Source organism: Heterocephalus glaber, unplaced genomic scaffold, assembly GCF_053883595.1.
Source record: "Heterocephalus glaber isolate CG9 unplaced genomic scaffold, H.glaber_assembly_v1.0 deba00001773, whole genome shotgun sequence".
In the NCBI taxonomy this organism is placed as follows: domain Eukaryota; kingdom Metazoa; phylum Chordata; class Mammalia; order Rodentia; family Bathyergidae; genus Heterocephalus; species Heterocephalus glaber.
In genome coordinates, this window is record NW_028258463.1 from 7181096 (window position 1) to 7207413 (window position 26318).

Sequence of the window (26318 nt, forward strand, 5' to 3'; positions counted from 1 at the left end):
GATATGTTCAGCATTGTTCAAAAGGCTGTTTTAGAGATGTGTGGAAAAAAAAAGTTAATTAAACTTGAATGCAATTAGGTAAGTGTTTTAGTCATTGAAGTATTTTTATTGAGTACCTTTGGCGTGGCCAGTCTTTGCTAGATGGTAAGGGGATAGATATAAAGAACAGTTGCAAATCCTGTTTAAGTAACTTAAAGTCTACTGGAGGCAGAAGAGTTCATAGGTAGGGGCCGCGGATTTACCTCGGTGGCACCTTCCTGCCTCGCAAGCACAAGTTCCTGAGTTTGATCCCCAGTACCGAAGCAAAAAGAGAGAGAAGAGTTCACAGGTATAAAAGAAGTGTGGGCTCAGCTCAGACCATTATTTGTAGCTTGGCATGATGGCACATGCCTGTAATCCCAGCACCCTGGGTGGCTGAGGCAGGAAGATCACAAGTTTGAGCCTGGTCTAGCAACTTGTGGACTTAATGAGACTCCGTCTCAAAATAAAAAAGGGCTGGGAATGTAGCTTAGTACGAAGACCCAGTGTTCAATACCCAGTACTGAAGAGGAAGAAGAACTCCAAGCATTATGTGTGCATCATGACAGCATTAGTACATTTTCTTTCACTTCTGTCTTGCCCTCCAAAGTTTTACCTTCTAGTTAGAAATCATACTGATTGATTTAAATCTCTTGTCGAAGACGTTAATGAGTTCATGGTCTCACAGGTTCTGCTGGGAAGCACTTCATTAGTGCTGTTAGTTACCCGATACTACCTTTGTTGGAATTTAAGCAGTGTTACGTTTGACAGTGATGTTCTCAATACATTTTTTTTTTTTTTTGGTATCAGGGATTGAACTCCAGTCCTTGTGGGGCAGGTGGTGGAACCACTGAGCTAAATCCCCGGCCCCTCAATACATTTCTTGATGTGACTCAGAAGAGGTGTGCCTCACAGGTCAGGATTAATACAGCAAGCAGGAAAATAGATGGCGTGTATATAACAGATGTGTTCGGTCTCAGATTGTCAGCATTCTCAAAAGTTTGGTAAACTCTGGAAAAAAATAAATTTCTCATTGGAGAGCCTGAACAGTGTTCTCTTAGCTTGTTTGAAACTACAAACAATGTATTTTGGCTCTAGCAATCTCCTGCAAAGATTCTCAAGCTCTGACCCTCAAATAGATCTCCTCTTTTCTAAAATTGTTTTTCTGCTGGGCATCTGCAGCAATTGGCATGAAGTGCTAGAGAGTTCAAGTAGCACCCAGCTACTTAGCTGATGAACACCTTGCTGGTGGTGCCCGCTCTAAGGGGCCACTTAATTACACTTGTGCTGTGGTGGTCAATTTCTCTCCCAGCAGGCCCTCAGACTGAGTCTCCAGTTCAGTTGGGTGGACATTTTTAAAAACTGGAAGATAGGTGATGTTATATATTTTTTTAAAAAGAAAAAAACGTGGCTATACAGTAAGTCAGAAGCAGAAAACAGTGACCAAGACCAAAATAATTCCCCCTTGGTTGTAATAATGGAGCAAGATTCAGTAACAGCAATTAGAGCATTAAAATTATCTAGTTTTAAAAACTTGAACTTTTCTTGGGCTTAGAAAATTTGTAAACTGTTAATTGTTAGAAAAAAATTGAAGATTTCTTTTTTTATCTTTGAAAGTTCTTTTAAAAACTTTAAGCTCAAATTACTATTTTATGCTGGCTCAGTGTAGAAAAGAGCCTCCAACACACATACCTCCAAAGCCAAATTTTATGCTCTTAACTAACGTGTAAAATTCACATCTTCATTGCTACCCTGCCCAAAAGTAAGCATTTTGAAATTTCTATCAAATGTAAGCCTACTTGAGAGGGGGATCACAGTAGCATTTGGTCACTTTCCTTGATGTTATAATGAAATCATGAATTGCACGAACCGAAGCTTTCCAAATGCCACTGCAGTACTGAGGCTGCTAGCATGAGTGTGTGTAAGACTTAACTTCATCTGTAGTCACATGAGATACTTTAATTGTAAATGCTCATAGAATGGTGTTCATGACCAATGGGAGCAGCACTTAATTTCATTTATCAGCAGTTTTACTCTTGAAAGGTGCAAGTATAGCTTATTAATCCCCCTCTCTTTTTTTGAGACAGGGTCTCTGTAGTTCAGGCTGGCCTTGAGGGCGTGTGCCACCACGGCTGGCATAATCCCTTATTAATGCTTATTATTTAAGTCGTCAAATATTTATGAATTGAATTATTGTTAAGTGATTCTGTTGTTGTTACTTATTTATACCTTTTTCTACCAAGGATTTGAGACAGATTACAAAAATACTTAACATAAAAAACAGTTTAGGGAATTAGCGCAAAGGGGATAATAAAGAAAATAAAACTGGTACAGAGTGAATATATAATCATACATAGAGAGAGAGACCGAGAGAACAGTATATGAGCCTATAGTTTTAAGAGATGAGTCACAGATTTGTCTTAGTACTTCATAGTTGCCAAGTAAAGAGGGCAACAAGATCAGTTACAAGATTTATATTGCCTGTCCACAGTTGAAAACAAATCAATACTCAGGAAAGAAAATTCTCCCTTGGATATTACATAAACCAGATAATGTGGGCTAGACTGGAACATATCTTTACAGTATTGCTACAATATATGTAAAAGCAGAGCAGGACAGAAAATACTTTTTACTCAAGTACCTGTCATCCTTAGTTAGCAGATATTTGCATTGTCATTTTGCCTAATATCTTTTTTTAAAACAAACAGAAATTGAAGTCTTATGTTCTTGTCTCAGTTCTATTCTTTCCTTTTCTAATTGTAAAACTGCTACATAGCTTGTCAGTTTTTTTCATTTTTAGTATTTTCAACTTTATTGTACATAAGAATGACACCTTTTAAATAAAAGACTTCTTTTTTTGTTTTTTTTTTGTTTGGTACGGGGATCGAACTCGGGTCCTTACACTTGCGCAGCAGGCGACGAAACCACTGAGCTAAATCCCCGGCCCCAAGACTGTTTTAAGAGACAGAAAAATCAAGCCTATAACAGTGTTTTTTTCTTCTAGTGCATGCATATACCTATAATAATAGTAAATCTTAAAATGTGTGATGTACTGCACATGACGTCCAAAACTTAATTAGCATTATGTTTGATGTCCATTTAATCGAGTTCATTAATTTTAAATCCTGAAACATGGTTTTATATTATATGGAAGTAATCTAATTTACTTATCTGTTCCCCAAACTAATGTATTTTTAGTGTTTTGCTGGTACAGATTGTCACAGTGAACACTCCTGTCTGTGTCTTCTTATGCCTTAAGTTCAGGGTTTCTCTAGGGCAGGGGTCCTTGTGTGGTTCAGGACCAGCATGTCAGGATCACCTGAGATTTTGTTAGGAACCCAGCCTCTCGGGCCCATCCCAGACCTCTAAATCAGAAGCTCTGGGGATGGGGCCAGCAGTCAGCTGAAGAGGTGATTCTGGGCCACTCAAGCTGGAGACCCCTGCTCTGTGCATGCAGTTCAAAGTGAGATTACAAATCTTAGGGTTCATATACTTTCAGCTTTGCTGGACATGGACAGATTCCTACTGATTTATGGTCTTACTATCAGTGTAACAGAGTTCCTATTTACTCATACCTGAATATTTTTTTGTTGGTCTCATAGATGTAAAATGTTTAAGAACTGTTTTATATCTTTGTGAGCAATATTTTTTTTAGGATAGTTGACCTTTTTCATTCTGATTTTATAGAAACAACATATATCATTTCTATATATTAATAAAATTATCCTTTTGTCTTTTGGGGTTTGTTTATGGTGCTTATAAATTGCTACCAAATTCATCAATTTTTAAAATTGTATATGTTAAAAAAATAAAATAAAATGAAATTATATATGTTGAAGGTCACAACATAATGTTTTCATATACATAGTGAAATGATTCCTGCAGTCAAGCCAGTTAACATATTCATCTGATATAGTTATGTACGCACACACCAGTGTTTGTGGTAAGAGCACCTAAAATCTACTCTCTGCAAATTCCCAGGATACTGTAAATGCAGTATCGTTAACTGTAGTACTCATGTGGTACTTACTCATCCTCTATATCTGCACTTTGTACACTTTGACTTATATTCCCTGTTCCCCCCTCCCCAAATTCACCAATTTTGAATGGCCTTTTTATTTAGAAAGGCATTGGAGGAGAGAATTTTGAGTTGGATTTGATTTCCTGCTGGGACACCCCATTGAGATATACAGCAGTTATTTGAAACTGGTGTGGGGTTTATGAGAGAGATGAGAGAGAGATTTGGGAAATATTTGTTTAAGGGCAGAAATTTGACACTGCTGAGATGAATAAAATTGCCATGAAGAGAATACATATTGATTGAGAAAATGAGGATTAAACAATGGGGTGCAGCAGTGGAGAAAGAGATAAGAGAATGAGGACAGGAGAAATCTGGAAAATCAGGTAGTGATGAGAGGAGAGGTGTAGGGAGATGCTAATGCTGCAGATACACCCCTGAAAAAGGTGTGAAAATGTTCGCCTTCAAGAGGGTAGCTACCAAAGGCTTGATGAATGGAAGGTGCCTCCTGCATTTGCAGTGAAGCATGGGAGGAGACAGGAATGCATGGAGGGTAACAGAGTCATTTTACCAGAGGAGTGGAGCATTTGTGACCTAAAGGAAAAGGAGCCAGGAGGGAGGTTGTGACTGGCTCCTTTTCTGGCAGCCTTTGGGTAAGTCCATTTGGAGATAGGCGATATGGTTGTGAGTAGGAGGCACCGAGGTGGTTTTCTCTGAAGTTAGTACAGTATCACCAGGTTAGAGCATTCTAGGCCGGCCACAAAGTTCCCAGTTCCCAGTCTTTAGAAGATCAAATAATAGAATAATAAGCCAAAACTGTATAAATCTTCTTGCTTGTTGGGTCTGACCAGGGTGAAGAAAGTACAGAAATCTTTGCCCCGTGACTTTGGAAACCTTGTTTACTTTCAAACTGGCGATGTCAAGGGTTCCAAGTCCTCCACCCCCGGCAGAAATGTCGAGTGGCCCCGTAGCTGAGAGCTGGTGCTACACACAGGTAAGTTCATGTTTTCACCTTGTATGTCTTGCATCTTGGAAGAGTTTGATGGACAAAAAGAATAGGATTGCTTTTCTACGTTGGGTTTCTTGCTTTCTCTGGGCCATAACTGCCTTGCATTCCTTGGATTTTCACATGGAATCGGAATCCCTAAGGCTGGTATTTTTCAGTGGTGGTTGAAGGGGGGATATTTGAAACTAGATTCTGTTATAGCCCCCTTGATGGAAACCTATTCTAAGGTTCTTCTGTTGGTGGAGCAAAGTTTGACATTTGTAACCCTAAACTGTGGCATCGATTTATCAATTTGCTTTCCTCCCCCATGCCCATGTTTTGTTGTTTTGTTTTTCCTGTCCATATTTTTCTCACTTTCCATCAGTGTTTTTCAGAAACCAAAAAAAGCTATAAAAGTAATTGGTCAGTTTGAGATTTCTTAAAATGTGAACGAAGGACCTAAGGCAACAAAAAGCTGAACTTCCATGCTAGCCAAACAGTGCTCTTCCTATGGGGATTAGACGGAGGGAGGAGGGGAAATGTTTTTCTGATCTTCAGCCTGTTTTTTCAGGTTGCCCACTTCCCATTTAATTGCTTCCTGGTTTTCTGTCAACAGATCAAAGTAGTGAAATTCTCCTACATGTGGACCATCAATAACTTTAGCTTTTGCCGAGAGGAAATGGGTGAAGTCATTAAAAGTTCAACCTTTTCATCAGGAGCCAATGATAAACTGAAATGGTGAGGAAGAACACCTCTAGCTGTAAACATTTTTCCATAAAAATTTTTGCCGGTTTTGCTTGGTTTTATGGAACACTGACTAGAATATAAGTTCCTTGAAGCCAAGGATTTTGTTTTGTTCTTACTGTATCCCTGGTGCCTGGTACATAACAGGTGCTCACTAAAACTTTGAATTAATTCAGTGAGCATCAGGGATCTGCAAACTTGGTCTTATAGGGCAACATAAATGAGTAGAGGGCTAGTGTTAGAAATGACACCCATACATGTTAAGTATAGTGATTATGTGGCACTTAGCAAGTATCCTTCTAAAAGGAGTGGTGGCTACTAAGCTCTGGGCACCACAGCTATCTGTGTGTGAATAACACCTGACCATTGCCAGATTATCTGATTTTTCAAGAAAAGTAAGAAATTTAGATTTTAAAATAAAAGTTTGATTTCTGAATTCCTTGCTTTTGAGCAGTAAAGGGGACTTCTTTGCCTGTGTAATTGCACTGCCCAGGGTGCAGGATGGCTTTCAGCAGGCCAGTGGTGAGGTTAAGGACCACATCTGTCTCTGTGCTCCCCAGGCTCCATGCTGTTGGACGTCTCAGCGGTAGCCTCCCTTGTGCCAGCAGGGAACATAACCCACTACGTGCTGACAAAGACTGAGCTCCCTTAGAACTGTGTAGCCAGGAATATGTGACACATGCACTGCGGGGTTAGGTCTAGGTCCCGGGGACTAATCCCTGTGGCAAGCAGGGTGTGATCTGGGAGTGGGAGGGTCAGTCCCACCTAAACCATGTGTCCTCTAGAAGAGGAGGAGCAGGCATTTTAAGGGTACACCCTGATGCCCACCACAGAAAACAAAACACATCTCTGACCTCTGCTTTGTTTCATGGTTCTGGGGCTTAAACCCAGGGCCTTAGGCATGCTGGGCAAGCGCTCTGCCACTGAGCTGCATCCCCAGCCCTTAAAACTTTTCCCTGAATCACCAGTCTGGATCCTGATAACCTGTTGAATGATTGTTTTTTTCATTCATTTATATTTGTTGACATGTTTGGTAAGCAGTGTACTCCACTACGTGTTGAGAGAAATGTTTATTCTTAGGCATTGTATTTAAATCCACATCTTTAGCATATTGTGTAGTGATGTGCATGGCATCTGCATTCCCCAGAGAGGCCCTGGATGTAGCCACCTGTCTGAGAAAGGTGCCACGACACTGGCAAGGCCTAAGGGTACATATGGCTCGTGGATTCTGGGTGGCAGAAGTGGTGTCTGAACCACACGGGTTCAGCTAATGACATTTACAACTTAACTCAGTTGAACCTGTTAATTGAGTCTGAGTTTTGTTTTGATTCATCCATAAGAGACTGGCATCTCTAACTCTACTTAGAAACCTGTTTGAAACTCTACAGTATGTCATGAGAGTTTACTTTTATCTGTGCTTCCTCCATACTGCCTCCTTTATTTAAATCTTAGAATTTCCTGCCAGATTGATAAAATATGTATAAAATTTTATGTTCTATTGACATACTTCTTTAGAATATTTTTTCTTTCAACATTGATATTAAAGGGTTTGTTGACCATTTTATTCATGGTTTCACCATAGTCCCAACAAAATTAAGGGCTTCCTTTTATGAGATTGAGGATTGGAGTATAACAAGACCATGGTGACTTTTAAAGCATTTTAGGAGGAAAAAGGGTGAATTGGGAGATTATGAGAAAGAATGGAAAGATGCAAGAAGTGTTTTGTTGATTCTACAGTGCAGCTTTATTTTGTCATTTACTTTTTAAGAGGTGACCAGTTCACTCTAGAAAAGAGGTTCCCAAGTAGTTCTTCTGCTGAACCATACTCTCCTGGCATGGGGCCTGGACTTCATTTTTATTTTAATATCTCTTAACTCTGATGTGTCCATACTGTCACTTCACCTGTGTATAAGGGTATTTTTAACCCTTTTTTTCCTATCTGCTTTGGGCAGGTGTTTACGAGTAAACCCAAAAGGGCTCGATGAAGAAAGCAAAGATTACCTGTCCCTTTACCTGTTACTGGTCAGCTGTCCAAAGAGTGAAGTTCGGGCAAAATTCAAATTCTCCATTCTGAATGCCAAGGGAGAGGAAACCAAAGCTATGGGTAAATGTCCTCTTTGCGTGACTGCTTTTATATCCAGCAGCTTCATACCCAGACAAGTTCTGAGTTTGAACTGGTTTTGAGTAACCCTAAATACAACTTTTTTTTCATCCCAGAGAGTCAACGAGCTTATAGATTTGTGCAAGGCAAAGACTGGGGATTCAAAAAATTCATCCGTAGAGATTTTCTTCTGGATGAGGCCAACGGGCTTCTCCCTGATGACAAACTTACCCTTTTCTGCGAGGTGAGTCCTTTTACCCTGCTGTGAGACTGGCCATTCCCACACTTGATGGGCACCGGTCGCCTTGATTGTGTTGTGTATCAGGGATACAGAATGAGAAAAAACCCTAGTGAAGTGCTGCTGTACAAACGTTATTTCTGTGACTGATTGAACTGCCTCATGATTTCAAGGTTTGGGGCAGCTCACCTTTCCACTTGTTACTGTTCATCAAAACAGAGACTGTATGCCATCTTAGTGTGTGTCGGTTTTGAGTAGCTTGGCTTGGGATTCTTGCTTTTTCTCTCTAGGTTTTTTCAAATAGCATTTGGAAGGGCTGTCACTTCAAGCTGAAGAAAGTGACCAGCAGCAAGGTGTATCTGTTCCTTCAACTTCCTGGCCCCCCATCAGTGGGAGATCCCTGTGTGTTTGAGAGTGGATCTCTTAGGGCCGGGGATTTAGCTTAGTGGTTCTGCTGCCTGCCTTGCAAGTGCAAGGTCCCGAGTTCAATCCCCGGTACAAAAGAGAGTGGATCTCTTTCCTTTTCTGCCCTTTGGATTTTGTGACCCCATCAGCAGATGAGTTTCTATGGTTTGTCTTGCTGGAGTCATCGTGAAACAAGAAAGTGGGAACTACTCTCTCTAGGGTGAAAGCTGAGTAAAGCTGACTAACTCAGAGCTAGCCAGGGGTTAGCTGTAGTCAGGAAGAAAGGTTCTTCTGTCACCCAGAGCTTTACAGGAGAGGCAGGGAAGTAAAATCCCAAGACAGTGAATTGGAAAGTGGGTTTTTTGTTTGTTTGTTTGTTTTGGTTTTTTGGTACCGGGGATTGAACTCTGGACCTTGCGCTTGCGAAGCAGGTGGTGAAACCACTGAGCTAAATCCCCAGCCCGAAAAGTGGGTTCTTTAGTGAGTACTGTACATACTAATTTGATGTTTCCTGCTGTTTTCTATATATATAGATATATAAGATCACATTGTGATAAATAAAACCTCCAATCCACATTAGTGTCCCTGTATGTCAGGTGGTTGGCGAAACACTTCTGCACATCACCTCATGGTGAAGATGAGCTCCCCCTTCCTGAGGGAGGGTGCAGGCGAGTTCCCTGACTGCCAGCCTGTCTGTCAGATAATAGGCTCATACTGTGAGCTAATGGCAGTTCAAAAGGCATATCACCACCAAGTTTCAGGAGGGTGTCCCATAGGACTCTTGCGCTTTTGCGGATGAATCCTGGCCAGCAGTAGCAGGCCTCTGTATTTCAGCAGAATAAGTAGTTGCTAATGATTATAAAACGTTGCAGGCATGGTTTATTAAAATGCCACACTGAATACATAGAGCATGGTTTGCATAATAGCTCTTCCCTCTCCATTTCAATTGCTAAGTAAAAGAAGAAACTATTAGAGTGATGGGATCTATACAGATAGGTAAAATGTGGCAGTGGTTTCATAATGTGATAAACTTGAATTCAGTGTTAAGTCCTGCTAGTCACAGGTCATGCTCAGTGCCTAAGAAATGAGAACAGTTAGCTGGTTTTGTGTGAGGTTAGGTATTACATAAATAGCATCCATTTTAATCTTCACCTATCTTACAGACTTGTATTTGAAGAAAAACTTTAAAATAGTGGAAAATTCTAATTTTGTTGGGAATGAAAGCCAATCTTCAAACTGTTTTCTAAAGAAAATCTCCCCTAAATAGCATCTGGTGTTTTAGGAAGTGCCGTAACCTTTACCGCAGCACTTCCAGGCCACAGTGCGCCTAGGCTGTGTCAGATTCCACAGCCTCTGTCTCTATTCCAACTGCCTCAACCCCTGTGCGGACATTACTGGTTTGGAAGCCAGTTGGCCTGCTCTCCCTTGGCAATCCAATCCTCTAGTGAAGTCTGAGGCTGAGTTCCAGCGCACTCTTCACTTCCCCATATGAAATTCTCTCAGGAGAAATCCTGTGGTTAAGTTTAGATTTGCCTTACTGACTTAGAAGGGAAGTGAGATGACACTTTGGAAACGAGGAGATGTTGAACAGGGAAGCGTCTGCTGGGTTCTGCTGATGCCATCGGTTTCTTACCATGGAACCAGGTGTGCCATCTGTTCCTCTCACTTCTCAGTTGGCTACAGGTGCTGAGTGTTGCTTCTCATGCTTGGGCTGGTGCCTAGTGAGACTCGTTTCTGTTCCAAGGCTCTCTGTGGACTTAGTAGCATTCAGCATTGCAAGACGGTTGCGTGGGGTGTGTATTGGATGTGTGGGTTTCAAAAATGTCTGCAGCTCATCTAACTTCTTAGCACTTCTCATAACTACATCCTTTTTTTGTGCAAGTTCTATCCCTTTGGCCTGTTTTTCCCCTCTATCAATGGAATATTTGTAAACAAGTTATTTTAATCATCTTGACATCTTAGGTACTCTTGTTTGTTATTTAAAGGCATTTATGAAGGTGATGTACACATGGAATTTCAGGTTATGAGTGCCCCTGTGTTCTGTTCCTTTGTCAGCCTGTAGCCCAGGCTCTTCTCTGCTGTCCTGATACAATAAGTTCAGTTTTTTCAAGGACTTTTTGGTGCTCCTAGAAGTCACCAGAGGAAATTCTGAGGTGAAAGACAGAATCACATGTTTGTGTGTTTGGCCTTTATTTCAGTGTTATTACTCTTATTGAATGTTAAACACAATTAGATTGTAAATGGAAAATACCGAGTATGTGGTCTGATTTGAAATATGCCACATTGGGTTCACTTTCAGTTCTCAGTGATGTTTTGTCTAACTATTAGGAAATGTGGCAATTCTTGCAAGTTGATTTTGTCTGGTTACCTTATGTGGAGCTTTTCAAAGCATTTCCTGAGTTGTCCCTCATCACAATCCTTTGAGCTAGATTAGCTGTTTTTTTCATTTCATGTTACAGAGAGAGATGCAGTGCCTCAGGAGGTCAGGTAATTTTTCCTAACATTGTGCAGCAAATTAATGTCAGGGCCATGTCAGCTCTCTCTTTCCTATCTCTAATCTGCTGCACTACCTGAGTGGGGCTGCCTGACACTCACCCAAGGAAGCAGGGCTCTCCCAAGTATACTTGACAGTGTTTCCTCTGGTAATGAAGAAAGGAGACACAAAAACAAGTTTAAATTACACTTTTAATTTTCTCTTTAGTAGTTTGGACCACAGAAAATCTTCATAAAATTTTCAGTTCCTATTGAACTATCTCAGTTATTTATATTGAAACAAATAGCTGTTAGTAATAAAGATACCTGTATTCCCTCTTCACTATGCTTTTGACAGATAGAAGATTCCAGTGCCTCTTTGTGATGTTGCAGTTAAAGATGAAACAGGAAATGTCATATGAAATGCGAAATTCCAAATGTGAAATATCCAGACACAAATTTACTCTTTTAAAACATCCGTTCTGAAACACAGAATATCCCTCTGGGAATATGTATTTTTGTCAAATTTTAAACAAGTGGGTCTTATTAATTTCTTTCCTTTTTATTAGTGAGTTATTTGTGTGTATTAGTTTTACACTGTATGAAAGCACCAATATTTGATTATTTTTTACTTACAAAATTGTTGATTTCAGCGAGGTGTGGTATCACACACATGCAAGGCAGAAAGATTTCAAAATTTGAGCCTGAGCAACTTAGTGACTTAGCAAGACTGTCTCAAAATTTAAAAAAAAAAAAACAAAAAAAAATTTTTTTTGTTTTTGTTTTTTTTGAAACAGGATCTTGCTATGTAGTTCAGGTTGTTCTTGAACTCACTATGTAGCTAAGTCTGGCCTTGAACTCATAGCAGTCCTCCTGCCTCACCCTCCCGAGTGCTGGGATTACAGGTATAAAGCCACCACGCCCAGCTCACAAAATTTTAAAAAGGGATTGGGGCCGGCCGGGGATTTAGCTCAGTGGTTCTGCCTTCTGCCTTGAAAGTGCAAGGACCCGAGTTCCATACCCAGTACCAAAAAAAAAAGAAAAAAAAGGGATCAGGGCTGTAGTTCAGTGACAAGGTCCTGGGTTCAATCCCCAGTACTAGGGAAAAATTGATTTAATATATAACATCATTGTAACTTATAAAACATGCTAATTAGTAAACCTACCAACTAGCGTAAGATCAGTAAGTTGAAATTAACCAATGCATTCTTTCCCTGTCTCCAGCACTTCTCTTCCTACTCAGATGATGAAAAATAGCTATTTTGAATTTTATGCTATCATTCCCTTGTTTACTGTGTGCCTCAGTAATACATTGTTTAGATTTGTTTTTGAGCTTTATAAAAATTATGTTACACTGTATATTATCATCTAGTTCCTGATCTGTTTTTTTTTTTGGTGCCGGGGGCCGAACTCAGGACCTTGCACTTGCGAGGCAGGCGGCAGCACCACTGAACTAAATCCCTGGCCCAGTACTTGATTGTTTTCATATCATGTTTCTAAAATTTATTTATATTGTGAAAATAATTATCATTCATGTTTAGTGCAGTATAATAGTCTGTGATGTGAATATACACTTTACTTATTTTCTTATTGATCGACATTTAAATTGAGAAATAGTGATGCTATTATGAACAATTCATAGTATCTGTTTATTTTCTTGGTTTTTCCCCAACGCTGTGTATTGAACCCAGGTCCTCACACAGCACTCGGCCACTGACTGCATCTCCAGGCCCCACCCGCACCCCCTTTTGAGACAAGCTCTCCCTGAGTTGCCGGGCTGGCCTCAGATTCGATCCTCCTGCCTCACTCACCACCATGATGGCTTGGTTCTTTTCTGTCAAAGTTAGAAATGTATTTCCATGGGTTGTACTTTGACTTTGTGTGTAGATGAAATGTACAAGAGTTGGCACAATCTTTAGTCTTTTATGAAATTTTCTTTCTGAAAAAAAGGAATTGACTTTAAAAGTGAGACCCTTTTACAACTCGAAATTTAGGGGATTATACAGCCTTCCTGAGACATTTTCATGCATTCATTTATAAGATGACATAAATGTCACAGTCACGTCATCTTCACAGCTGCAATTCTGAATGAGTCTCCATAGTCAACTTTATAGGCATTTTTTAAAAATCTTTATTTTTTCTCAAAACGATCTCGTTTTAGCATCATCATTTGCAGAGGAAAACAATTCCTCTCTAAAATAAAAGTTTGGGCTCTGAAGACTCATTTGTGAATGCCATTTAAAATTTATTTTTAATTAAGCGTATTTAATGTTGGTAAGAGGTGCCAGACATCGAGAGCTCTGGAGACTCCAGGCATCTATGTATCTGCAGAACAAGCCTGGCCCAGACAGGAAAGGTACATTCCCCTTCCTGCTGTGTTCCTGTCTGTGTCCAGAGAGAGAAGTGGCCCCACTCATTACCAAGCATGCACCTCGCCAGCAGAAGGTCCAGTGGTAACCACAGTTTATGTGAAAGTCAGCTCAGCTTTTGCCAATTCATTTTACCCAGTCTACTAAATTGCCATCAAGTGTTAATGACTTTGGGCTCCTGTCAGCCTGGCTTAATTCAGGCTAGAAACACAGTGCCAAAAGCATTCTCCGTTCCCTTCATTGGCCATCCCTGGAGATTCCTGCCTTTTCTTATGAGGAAGTTGGATTTACTTGGTCTTTTCCTTTTCCTTCCTCCACCCCCTTTTAATCAGTATTTTAGAGCTGTAACTAGAAACAGGCAGCCCTACTTTTGATGTTAATATTATATCAAAAGAAGTGAAGGTGTTACTGTGAGAATATGGCTAAATCAAATTAGAAATTTTACAGAAGACAAGAGAGAATCTCTGTGGGGTGATTTCTGCTAGATCCTGGGCTATTAAAATAATGTTGTAATCTGCCTCTGATAAATGTGCTACTAATGCTCAGCACATTCATAATTGATTAACTTGGCTGCTTCTTTGCTGAAGACCATAACAGCTAGTCTTAAACCAGTGAATAAGTTTCTTGACCTGATAGTGAATATCTTTTTTTTTTTGTACCGGGGATTGAACTCGGAACCTTGCGCTTTTGAGGGAGGCGCCGGACCCACTAAGCTACATTCCTGGCCCCTGATAGTGAATATCTTACTCTTGCACAAGACTGCATGTCGGGGCCGGGGATGTAGCTCAGTGGTTTCGCTGCCTGCTGCGCAAGCGCAAGGACCTGAGTTCGATCCCCGGTACCAATAAATAAATAAATAAATAAATAAAAAGACTGCAGGCCATTTGGATGGGGCATTAGCTGCGTCTCTAGGTTCATGACTACAGCTCAGGGGTGACTTGCATCTTGAAGGTTAAAAGAAATCTGGGTCATTAAGGATCTTCCTAAGCTTCCTTTCTCTTCTGACTCTCAGGAATAGCAAGAGTAGGGAGCTCATCCTCAAGGTTTGTGAGCCCAGCTTGTATTGAAGTTTCCTAACCTGATGTGATAGAGGAGATAAAGCGGGGCAGTGGCTGTTAGGCAGGCATCTACCTTGTGGGGTCTTATCTTTCATTCAGTAACTGACACAAGTTTATAATATAATGTGATTTATATATATATATATATATATATATATATCCTTGTACTTGAGACCCTAACAATTTTGTCTGAATTTCAGTGCTCCATCTAGAAGTTAACTTGGTTTCTATGTAGGCTGAATAGTCAGGTCAGCTGAGGAGGCTTCTGCTGCTGCTGCTACTGCTGAAGCCATAGTGGGAATTGGATCCCTCCACTAACCTACCAGTGCCATTCTGTTCTAAAGCTACAAGTGCATGTATAGTTGTGGCCAGTCGTCTTGTAGGTCATTGTCACAGATGACTTACGTGTGTAAAGTTATGGTAGTATCCCCATCCAGTTAGCCTCCTGGAAAGGTCTTCCAAGCCCAGTCCTCACTGGGAGTGTGGCTCAGTGATGTCATTCATGTTCATGAAACTTACATTTTTCAGGGAGTCAGTTATTTTACCAGGCGTTATACAGGTTGCACTTCAGTTGCACATTCCAGATCTAGCTGAAATAAGTGAAGTGCTTTTAGGCTGACATTACTAGGTTATTTTCTCTGCAGAGTTTTAGTGGTATTTTTATAAGGGTTCTTTGTATTTAACTTTCTGTTTAAGGTAGACTAAGATAAATACTTGAAGTTTAGCATTTGATTTTGTCAGATTCCCCCTGGTGGCTTTGCCAGGTTTGTTTCTTGTTTATTTGTTTTGGGTACCTGGGGATCAAACTCGGGTCCTTGCGCTTGCAAGGCAGGCAGCAGAACCACTGAGCTAAATCCCCGGCCCTGCCAGGTTTGTAGTGCAGGAGAAGTGGAACTTAATAGACACTGGAGGAGAAAGATCTGTGGGACATTCTTGCCATTGTCCTGAAAAGGTGGAAAATAAGTATGATTGTAATAAATAAGAAATTACTTGCTTTATAGGATAAAGCCTGGATTTATAGAGATAGTTTCAAGAAAATGTGATCTGAATGTTCTGTAGCATTGAGGTAAAAGTCATCTCTCACCTGCTGGGAGGAAAATTCCTGGTAACAAAAGCTTTGAGTTGTTTCCCTATATTTCACAGGTGAGTGTGGTGCAAGATTCTGTCAATATTTCTGGTCAGAATACCATGAATATGGTGAAGGTTCCCGAGTGCCGATTGGCAGATGAGCTAGGAGGGCTGTGGGAGAATTCCCGGTTCACAGACTGCTGCTTGTGCGTTGCTGGCCAGGAATTCCAGGCTCACAAAGCAATCTTAGCAGGTAGGTTATTTCTTCATGGGTCATTGTATAGTTCTGGTGAAACAAGAAAAACCAGACACTGTGTAATTACCTTTTGTACAACTTGAAGTTTTTTAACTTAGACACATACACACAAAAAAAACCCCTTGCAGGGCTGGGGATTTAGCCCAGTGGTTCTGGCACCTGCCGTGCAAGCTCAAGGACCCGAGTTCGATCCCCAGTACAAAAAAAAAACAACAAAAAAACTCTTGCGACTAAATGTGCCTTTATATTATGATGACATTAGTGCTCACAACCAGAAAGACTGCTCCCCATAAGTATATATTTCTGTTTTTCTTCTTGTAAGCCACCATTTCAAGGAATGGATGATGCTTTGCAAAGGTTTTAAGCACCTTACACTTGGAAAGTAGTTGCCAGGGCACCTATAAACAGTAACTTTGAACATAGGGGAAAGATCTTTGACTTGGGGCTAAATACCATCTAGCCGGAGTCCTCAGCCCCAGAAGGCTTAGCCCTGTCTGTGATAGAAATGCAGAAGAGTAAGTCTGTTGCCACTGATGTAGAGGGTCAGGCCTTGGTCTGTAGAGACCAGAAAGACTGATGCAGAGGAGGAAGGGATGAGTGAGGGCTGATTTGAGAACACAGGAAAGGGGAGCAGAAGCCAGACCATGTTGACATGCATCATGCTTCCTACCAAAACCCTCAGCTTCATCCTTCTATAGTACACGCCTGGCAAAGCACAGCCTGCCTCCCCTGCCACCTTCCCATTCCCTGTCTCAGCTAGATGTCACTGTAGGTACTGAGGAGCCATGAACTCTTAGATAAGTGTCTGCATGCCTAACAAGGTCTTAGTACTGCCAGCACTTCATTCCACAAGCAGTCAGTACCCTTTCTTTTTATCAACAATAGAGATTTCAGCCTTCAGCCATGCTCCTTTAACTTTACCTCACTCCTAAAAGATGCCCTTGCCCACTTCTTCCAAGACAACCTCGGAGGCCTGGCTCCTGCCTCTTGCCGCACTGCATTCCTCGTGTGCAAAGCAGACTGTTTCTTGCTTCTGCTCTGTTCATATCCTGTCCTGCTTTTCTGGAAACCTTACTCTAGCAGTTACTCTCTCATGTGCTTGCTCTCTCCTCAGAGCTAAATTTCTTGAGACAGCACATTCATTCTCTACTTCTTTCCTCCCACTTGTCCTCAGTTCACCTCCATGCTACAAGAGCAGTTTTCCAAAGTTACATATATGAGGGCCGGGGATTTAGCTCAGTAGCACTGCACCTGCCTTGCAAGCACAAGATCCTGAGTTCAATCCCTGGTACTGCCAAAAAATAAAAGAAAGAGAGAGAAAAAAAGAAGTACATGTATGACCTGCTAGTTCTTAAATTTGAGAGACTTTAGTTCATTTATTATTGACTCCTTTTTCCTGTCTTCCTCTACTTCTCTGGCTACTTCTAATGTGTGGCCTGCCTCTCCCTTCATTCGTCCCTTCAAACATGGCTAGCACCTGTGATCTGCTTCGGTTCTGTTGTCACTGGGTGATTTTATTTGTTCCATCGCATCAGCTGCTTTCTACCTACTGAGGACCCTCTGAGACACACCTGCCGCTGTGGGCCCTTGCCTGTTTATTTAAAAGCATTAGTCCTTCAGTCATAAGATTGGTAGCATGTGTTTAGTACCTTATAGACTATAACTCTTCTAAGAACAGTGGAGAATTAATATCTTTTTGGTACAGATTAAAGTCCTGAAGTTTGGAGGGTTAAATGATTTACCCAAGAATATCTTTAGAAAATGGCAGAGCTAAAATTAGTTCTTTCTGACATAAACTATAGGCCAAAAGTTCCAGTTCCCTGCCAGCGCATAGCCCTCCTACATGGTCCATCTGTTCTTCCACTCTTAAATAGTGGCTGGTAGACTCAACTTTGACCCAGACCCCCAATTTATTCAACAACATGAACAGATTTGTAATCTTAGCCATTTTATTATTTTTCATGTTTGAAATTAAGTTTACTTATTTTTCATAGTGTTCATTAGACTAGAATGTACATGGGTAAGAAACCAGTTCTCAACTTTTTTTTTTTTTATTATCCCTGTCCCTAAGAAGAAAAACTAAATTTAAATTCTCCCTAATGAGAAAAATTACACAGTAAGAAAGATGACTTTATCAGGTAGAATGAGCTTTGTAAAGTCACAGACCATTGTATGTCTAAGGCTTTTCCTCTCCTGGGGAATATCATCTCTATTAAGAATGTACTTCTTGGGGCCGGGGATTTAGCTCAGTGGTTCTGGCACCTGCCTCACAAGCAAGGTCCCGAGTTCGATCCCCGGTACCAAAAAAAAAAAAGAATGTATTTCTTGGAGGAAGGCCGCCTGCTGTAAGTGGCAGGTACTTCATCTGGTCACTACCCACTGGCAAGACCACCGTCTGGAGCTTTTAGCTGTGTGGTCCCTAGCGGTGGAGAAAACATGGTGCCATTGTTCCAACTAAAACCCCAGGTATTATGGCACTGTGCTTAGACCGTGAGGAACCTCCCATTTGTACCCCCCAGTTCTATACAGAAGATTTAGCATTGTTATCCAACACAGATAACTTGAGTAGTTTTCTTAAAACATGGATGGTTGGAATAAAGCTATTAAATCATTTTGGAAGTAGTGGTTTTTTTCTTCTTTATGTAGTATAATTTTTCCTCATTGGTATGATAGATAAAGGAATTTGCTAATTTTGGTGTAAGTTGAGGCACTAAAACCCTTTCTTTTAGCAATAGGTCAGGAAGGAAATGATCTCTTTGTCATAACTGGGGAGAACCAAGAGATTCCCATGTGTTGACCTCATCTCCTTGTTTCCCTTTTGCTTTCTAGCGCGTTCTCCAGTTTTTAGTGCCATGTTTGAACATGAAATGGAGGAGAGCAAAAAGGTATGTAATGAGTCGGAGATGTTTCTGTTTAGCCAGGTGATTAGGGTCAGATGATTTCCCAGTTTGGCAGCAGATTTATTTTCCTAATTATTTTTTCTTACTGTGCCATTATAATAGAGTAAAATTTCCCGACAGACACCTTCAAAGAGCATGGAGAGATGGGTATCTGTTAATATTTCAGATAAAGTAGTAGACTTACTTAATTCCCAGACAGATCATCTGGACAGTTCTGGGTCAGAATATTAGACATTTGTTTCTACTCAGGAAACTCAGGAAAATAAAGGGGGAAAACATCAAAGAAATAGTTCTTTTGCTATTGTATTTGAAAAGGCAAAGGTAGTCTATATGATGGGGAAAAGGCTATAATAGAAATTATATCAAATAGAATTATATCAAATAGAATTAAGGGGATATTTTCTTTTTCGTTTTTTTTTTTTTTGGTAACGGGTAATGGGGATCGAACTCAGGACCTTGCGCTCATGAGGCAGGTGGCAGAACCACTGAGCTAAATACCCAGCTAAGGAGATATTTTCTATTCATGTTAGGTTTTAAATGATACAAGCTTCTCACTGAAGCTTAAATCATGAAAATAGTTTAGGAATTTTGTTCTGTTGCAATATTTCTCATTTTCGGTTTTTCTGGCATAGAATCGAGTTGAAATCAATGATGTGGAGCCTGAAGTTTTTAAGGAAATGATGTGCTTCATTTACACGGGGAAGGCGCCAAACCTCGACAAAATGGCGGATGATTTGCTGGCAGCTGCTGACAAGGTGAAGTAAGGATAGAAAAATCATTGTAGGACTAGGAGTTATTGTGACCTCATGAATTTTGTGAATGGACTTCTGTTTTGCATTGTGGATAAATGAGCATGTATCCTAGTTCAGGACAATCTGGTTTATACTTGTTATTCCAACACAGTTATTAATAGCACCCTTTTTGTTCTCAAAAGTATCCTGCTTTGAATAATATAGTCACCGTAACTATGGAAAAGAAAGATTAGCTTGATGTTTATTTCTCTTCCTCTTCTCATATTTAACCATAGTGAGAGTAAAGATTCAAGTAATACCAACATTAGGGTTGTGCTTTATAGTTTGCAAGATGTATTTTAGTTCATTAACAAACTTTGTCAGAATAGTTGTTTACCTGGTTAATATTTTCAGCTTTTGCTAAGTAGTTACTGAAATACAGCATAGGCTTCAAAATGATGACAATTAATAGCCCTTTGGGGAAAAAGAGATACTGAATTTATCCAAGTCAGATATTTGCAGTTTTACTACAGAATTTCTCAGAACCTGTATCATGTTATACACTGAGGGTTTTCTAAAAGGGAATAGGTAGATAGCATTTCTCCAATTTAGTTAACTCTGAAATCCTTTTCTCAAGGATCACCTCTGAGGATTAGTGACCCCCAAAACACTCACTGGGAAACTGATGTTTATTATGCGGGCACATCAGCCAGGGCTCAGTGGATGGCCTGCCCAGGCTCCACAGCCTGTGGAAGCACCAGCTCACGGTGCGAGACAGGGTGGTGTTGGACCTGTAGATCCCTTGCTTGTGTGGAGATGGGGCCAGTTGATGTGAAAGAGACACAGTGTGAAGGAAGGTACTCTGCCAGAGATAGCCCCTCCTCCTGTCATGATGCTGCAACCCCCCAAAAGTGGGCTCCAGCTGAAGAGTGCAGAGCCGTCCTTCCCAGGATTGGCTCAGGGTGATAGTTGCCTGCCTCCCTTTGTGCCTGAGGACAGTGGAAGGTACCTCGGTTTACAGTAGAGGTTTTACCTTTATTGTCAGCTTTTTGGAGTGTTTGTAGAGGATGAGGCTTATGGACCTAATCAGTGCTCCTGATGATGATTAGAATAGTAACTGTATCCTTCTTGTCATCTTTCAATACCTTATTAGTACACTTAGCAATGTGAAAAGTCCATACCTTCCAGTCCACCTCAGTTCTGACCAGGGGAAGCATGTTTTCAATGGGGACAATAAGAACATACTCACTGCAAGCTCTAGGAAAGTAGAAGACAGCCCAGTGCCTGCTTTCCATGTAGTTTATATGTTTGCCCTGCCCTCTGTTTTTCAATGGAGTGGTCACTTGTACACATGAGGGATTTATTTATTCTTTTCATCTTCTACATTCCATTAAGAACAAATAGGGTTTTTTACAATAAAAATCTTTGTTCAGGTTTGATCAGTACAGGTAAGATGTATGGGAGTCACAGAGCAATATGCATAACAGGATACAACAGTTAATAAAAACTGAGTAAGTATGCACACAAATTTCCTCAACATTCAGTCACCTAAAAAAAATGCCCAAGTATGTGGCAGGAAAAACTAACTCCATCAGCAAGTCCAGCTCTTGGTGATAAAAACTACTGTATAGGCAGACTTGGCAGTCATAAGCCCACGTCTAGAGTCTGAATGGCGCATGGTATATAACAGCATGCTTGAGAATGCCCTTGCATAGCACAGATATATACAGGTGTCCTGGTGTTACACTCTAAGGAAACCACACGTTAGCTCATAAAAAGAAGGACGAGTAATGTTGCAAGACCCACACTTAGAAACAGTGAGGCCCAAGCCGGGGTTAGACTTCTGAGTCTCTGGTTCTCATTGTGGCTGCCCAGCCATAGAGCCCACTGGTGCCTCCTGTGAGCACGCGGCTGGGGATCAGCCTGCATTATCAGGCCAGGGATGGGCTTCCAACATGACAAGTAGACTGACATCTAAGAAATAAAGCGATCGAGTCACAGCTGAGCTTGGAATCTGTGAATGAGAAGTATCTGAAGGGTGCATTTTCAAATTCCATTGAGAATTTCTTGTTAGTCTTTGCTCTAAGTCTATTTGAAAATATTTTTACCTTTACACTTGCCTGTGCATTTTAGAGAAGTAGAGTAAAAATCTTTCATAGAAGGGTCTAAACACCTAGACTTTACCCGAGAGGCTGAAACAGCTTCTTCTGAGCTTTTCAGTCTCCTGGGGACGTGTGTAATTAGACCAAAAACAAAACAAAACACATCGCCCAGGCCTGGGAGACACAATTTCAATCTCTCGGGTAAGTATTGCCATTAGGCAGGTTTTTCAGAAGCATAATTAAGAAAAAAACTTTGTCCCCCAAGGGACAAGAATGGCTACTTTTGTCTAATTATGCAGTAGGGATCATAGCTATTCACAGTGAAAGTCCTTTTGAAAGAATGTATTAGGAAGGATAAGAGGAATAGCCTGTGCAGTGCTGTATAAAGATGGAACATTTACTCAACCTTTTCCAGCCTTTTAATACAAAAAACAGCACCCTCATTTCTTGCCTGTCTAGTGTCATTCCCGTTTTCCATGGAAACTGTTTTCCATTTACTCAAATGTGAAAAATTAAAGCTGCATCAAAAACAATAAAACTCTTTTTGCTGCAGGAGATCCCAGTGCCAGCAGAATTGCCTCCTCACCCAGAACTCATAACAGTCACGTTGTCCTGGTGTGAGTGCCGGGCCTCAACCTGCAGGGCCGCGCGTCATGGCGTTCTGAGGCCCTCGAGGCTCGGCCTGTGAGGAGGCTGTGGATAGCCTCAGAGCAAACTGCTCCCATGAGAGCCGGGGATTTAGCTCAGGGGTTTCACTGCCTGCTGCGCAAGTGCAAGGACCTGAGTTTGATCCCCGGTACCAAAATAAAAACAAAAAACAAAAACACTGCTCCCATGAACTGATTCGTGACATTTTTATTTTGTGCCGACTTTTATTTCCTTCCTCTTCCTTAGCCCTGAAGTTCCTTAGTAAGTTCATAATCTCATATTTAGAGAGCAAGTAGTAGTGTTCCATCAAACCCAGTCAACTATATCAAGTGTGCCAAGCATTAACCTAGACCTTCCATCTCCAGAACATTTTTGCCCTTTACTTAGAAGGTAGAAGTTTTAAAACAAACTGAATTCCTCGGTCTCTGCTGCTTTATCCTTTTACCCCAAGAATCTTAACCTTAACCCCAATAAAATAGGGCATCCTTTATCCTTTCCTGTTGGAAACAGGCCCTTACTTGACCTCATTCAGGAACAACTACTGGCAGAGATGCTGGTGAAAGTCACCACGGGGCTCCTTTGCAATGCCTGATGGGCTGTTGGGATACCTGCTGGGCTAGTAACAATGCTCAGGTAGAAAGGACTGTGCTTCACCTTAGCCGCTCTAAATGAAAGGGTTGCTGGAAGCTTAAATATAATGCTCTGTCTGCCTGCAGCAGGCCACCGCCTCACCATAAGGGTAAGTGGTGATGGTCTAAGAAAGGCTTCAATCATAGTCTAGAGATGAGTAAACTTTAGGGCGGGATTCTGCTGTGGGACTCTCATTTTCCTAATGGGTAGATTTGAGAGTTTACATGGCAGCTCCCCAGGTTATTTTAGTTGTCTTCATTTCAAGGTTAAAACAGCTACCATCAGAGACTGGTTATGTTGTACAGTCAAGTGGTAGCTTCTCACGCTCTGTGCGGTTCTGGTCAAGTATCCAATTACACAGTGGAACCACCAAAGAAAACTGCCACTCTGATGCACAGGCTCGTGTCTTCCAGTACGCCCTGGAGCGCCTGAAGGTCATGTGCGAGGACGCCCTCTGCAGCAACCTCTCTGTGGAGAACGCTGCGGAGATCCTCATCCTGGCTGACCTCCACAGCGCAGACCAGCTGAAAACTCAGGCAGTGGATTTCATCAACTAGTGAGTTGCATCTTCAAACTTCCTCTTTCAGAATAATTGGAATAGCTGAAGAAAAGAGAAACCCTTTGAATTAGTGAGTGAAACAGGCAAGTGGATTCATTAACCTTTGGTAGTGAGGATGGAGTTTTCATCGTTTCCTTCAGCTTGACAGTATAGAAAATGGTTTCTCTTTCATGGATGAAACTCTGTTGGTGAGTGAAGTGCTGTGCTTCCAGATGGTGACCAGAATTGATATAAATGATAACTTGCTGTCTTGAAAAAGCTGTGTGCCCCAAATGATAGTATCTTTACTTCACTTTCACTGTCTTAATAAAGGACACACAGATTTCTCAGAAAATAGAAGTAAATTTTTTTTTGGTACCAGGGATCGAACTCGGGACCTTGTGCTTGCGAGGCAGGCAACGGAACCACTGAGCTAAATCCCCACCCCTAAAAGTAAATTTTTAAAATGTACTGAACTAGTAAAATACATCTGACAGCCTGTGGTGAAATTGGGAAAAGAACCAGGGTGATTGGGAGCTGAGATTGTTAAATACTCTGTTTTGAGAAAGAAACATTCCACCGGATCTCTCCTTTACCCTAAGGGACAGGTGCCCCGGCCATAGTACTCTGAAATACCACGCGGGCCAGATTGGGTGGTGACCGCAGCCCATCTTCTCAGGGTGCACTCTACTCCCTTGCCTGACAGGGAGCAGAAGGTGGGGAAACCAGCAACTAAAAACATCTCCCTGACAGCAGCTCTGGGGTAAGACAGGTCTAAGACGTTCCAGGGAATGAGTGAACAGTATTTAACACAGAAAATACCCAAAGCTAGGAATGAATGTCCTTGAGGTCCAGTTCTAATGTGATTTCTAAGCAGTTAACAATGGAGGCAGAAGAGGGAGGGAAGGGACCGATACTTGTTAGCTCTATTGAGTGCCACTCTGTGCTGGGTGCTTGCTTAGTACATTTTGGAAATTAACCATTGAAGAAAGAATGCTGGTTAGGCTCTCTTTTTTGACACTCCAGTAGGTGCCCTGCAATGACCTGCCCTGAGAATAGAAGATTGAAAAATGGCCAAGGCGGGTAGGAGCTCTGAGCTGCCTGACCCAGGGAGCCCTGGCTTTCTCATTAGCCTCACCAGTGAGTGTGAAGAACATTGATGACACTGAAAAGAACCTGAGGAACATTCCAGTTTTTGTTGTGGAGAGTGTACTGGCTCAAAGTCCTGGTTTGCAGAATTACAGCAGCCGTAGCTCCAGGCAGCACTCTTACCATCGTCTACCAAGCAAATTCTACCGCAGGAGAAGGGTTCTGAGTGTTCCTTGCATTAACATCCTGTACACCAGACCCTGAGAAGTTAGACTCCCCGGACGACTATTTCAGTCTTCTGCTCACTTGTCTCTTCTGTTTTTCTTCTAGTCATGCTTCGGATGTCCTGGAGACCTCCGGGTGGAAGTCCATGGTGGTGTCACACCCTCACTTGGTGGCCGAAGCCTACCGCTCTCTGGCTTCGGCACAGTGCCCTTTCTTGGGGCCCCCGCGCAAGCGCCTGAAGCAGTCCTAAGACCCCACCTGTCATAAGACTCCATTTATTTTCCAAAAGCAGCAGCTACTGTTGCTGCCATTGAACACCAGGTAGACAGCAGTCTGTGGAGTTTTCACTCTGTTGTGGGGAAAGACTGCATCGTGCCCCAGACTTTAAATGGCACTAAATAACTTTGGGGATGGGGGGAGGGAAGGGCCCAGGACTCGGAGCTGCTGGACCAAGGGAGAACCCTGTGCTGCATCTCCGTGCTCCCTTTGGCCTGGCCCAGTCTGACACTGGGGTGCAGTTTCGAAGCCGGCCCAGCACATCCCAGCAGTGGTACTGTGAGAAACTGCCCGCCTCTGACAGAGCAGATCCATCGTCAGGTACCTGGAGCAAACGGAGGGAAAAAGAAAAAGATGTTTAGTTTTAAGAGAAGGGAAAAGCGAAGAAAGGATTTTTGCAGAATCAGTTTGTGGATTCTGGTAGTATTTATGTTGAGAGAAGCAAATTTTATTCCTTCAGCTGTGCTAGAACTTGGATGTTTGTGAAGACTCCTTGTCACCGTACAAGCACCAGAAGAGCTCTCTCACTGTTAGCACTTACTGCTTGCAAGGACAGAATACACCCTTTTCTTCTCTCATGAAAAGTGACAAGTGAAGGCGAAAGGGGAAGGAGGTGATTCGATCTGGAAGATGAGTGTTCTGATGGTCGTGGCTTTTGCAAAAATCTTTATTGGTGTTGAAAACTGGAAAAAATAATTCATCCAGAATTCATACTGTCTTGACAAGAACTGTGGTTCTCTGGTTTTAGATATTGTGGAAAATGTTTTTTGACATTTTTCTCCAGTTTTATTTCTCTTCCCTTCTCTCCTCCCCTTTTCTAAAACAAAAAACCCCAGAAAACACACAAAAGCAAAAAGGAGAGAAGAAAAATGGAAATTTTATTATTAAATGCTGTATGAAAAAAAATCACAGCCCAGATTGCTCAGCTGTCCGTACCTGACTTGCCGCCTGCGTAGGAGCCAGCCCTGTTCCTTCCGTTTAGCCCCTCTTCCTACAGGGGAGAACTTCTAAATGTTAATTTTTCTTTTTGAAAATATAAATAATTACTATTTTGTACTGTGTGGTATCTGTGGTCTTTTGTTTCATTACCTGCCTTGTCTCTTGAGTGTGAGTTCCTTGCTTGTGGGATTTTGAAGGCCTAGTTTGATCCTTCATCTTGCAGGGATTATGTTTGAAATGTCTAATAAGCAGTGGGGGTTGATTTATTCTCCTTAATCTCAAGTGTCCTTTGTGAGCCATCAGCATCTGCCAGTCTTTTGTCCTCCGCAAGTATGTGACAGTCACATCCTCAGGCGGGACCAGGCCTCTAGCTCATTCAAGGCCTTTAAGACCCAATCCCAGCCTCTCCTCTCTCCTAATTACATCTCAGAAGATCGGGGCACATGAGTGTGGAGATTAAATAAAGGAGAATTCTGTCTGACTGGCCTGTCACTGACCTGCTGCATTT

General features: G+C 41.6%; 1 protein-coding gene across 8 annotated transcripts in view; it reads left to right on the plus strand.

Annotated features, from left to right (window-relative positions):
• Positions 1 to 25927, plus strand: part of Spop (speckle type BTB/POZ protein) — a 71064-nt gene extending 45137 nt beyond the window's left edge. For all 8 annotated transcript variants that reach the window (XM_087202507.1, XM_087202502.1, XM_004859656.4 and 5 more), the window contains 9 exons: positions 4888 to 5030; positions 5638 to 5759; positions 7718 to 7869; positions 7983 to 8110; positions 15552 to 15729; positions 18562 to 18617; positions 19265 to 19387; positions 23157 to 23299; positions 24701 to 25927. In XM_087202507.1, the coding sequence (XP_087058633.1) occupies positions 4953 to 5030; positions 5638 to 5759; positions 7718 to 7869; positions 7983 to 8110; positions 15552 to 15729; positions 18562 to 18617; positions 19265 to 19387; positions 23157 to 23299; positions 24701 to 24845 (1125 nt within the window). In that variant the 5' untranslated portion in view covers positions 4888 to 4952 and the 3' untranslated portion in view covers positions 24846 to 25927. The remainder of the gene's footprint in view (positions 1 to 4887; positions 5031 to 5637; positions 5760 to 7717; positions 7870 to 7982; positions 8111 to 15551; positions 15730 to 18561; positions 18618 to 19264; positions 19388 to 23156; positions 23300 to 24700) is intronic.
• The last annotated feature ends 391 nt before the right edge of the window (positions 25928 to 26318 follow it).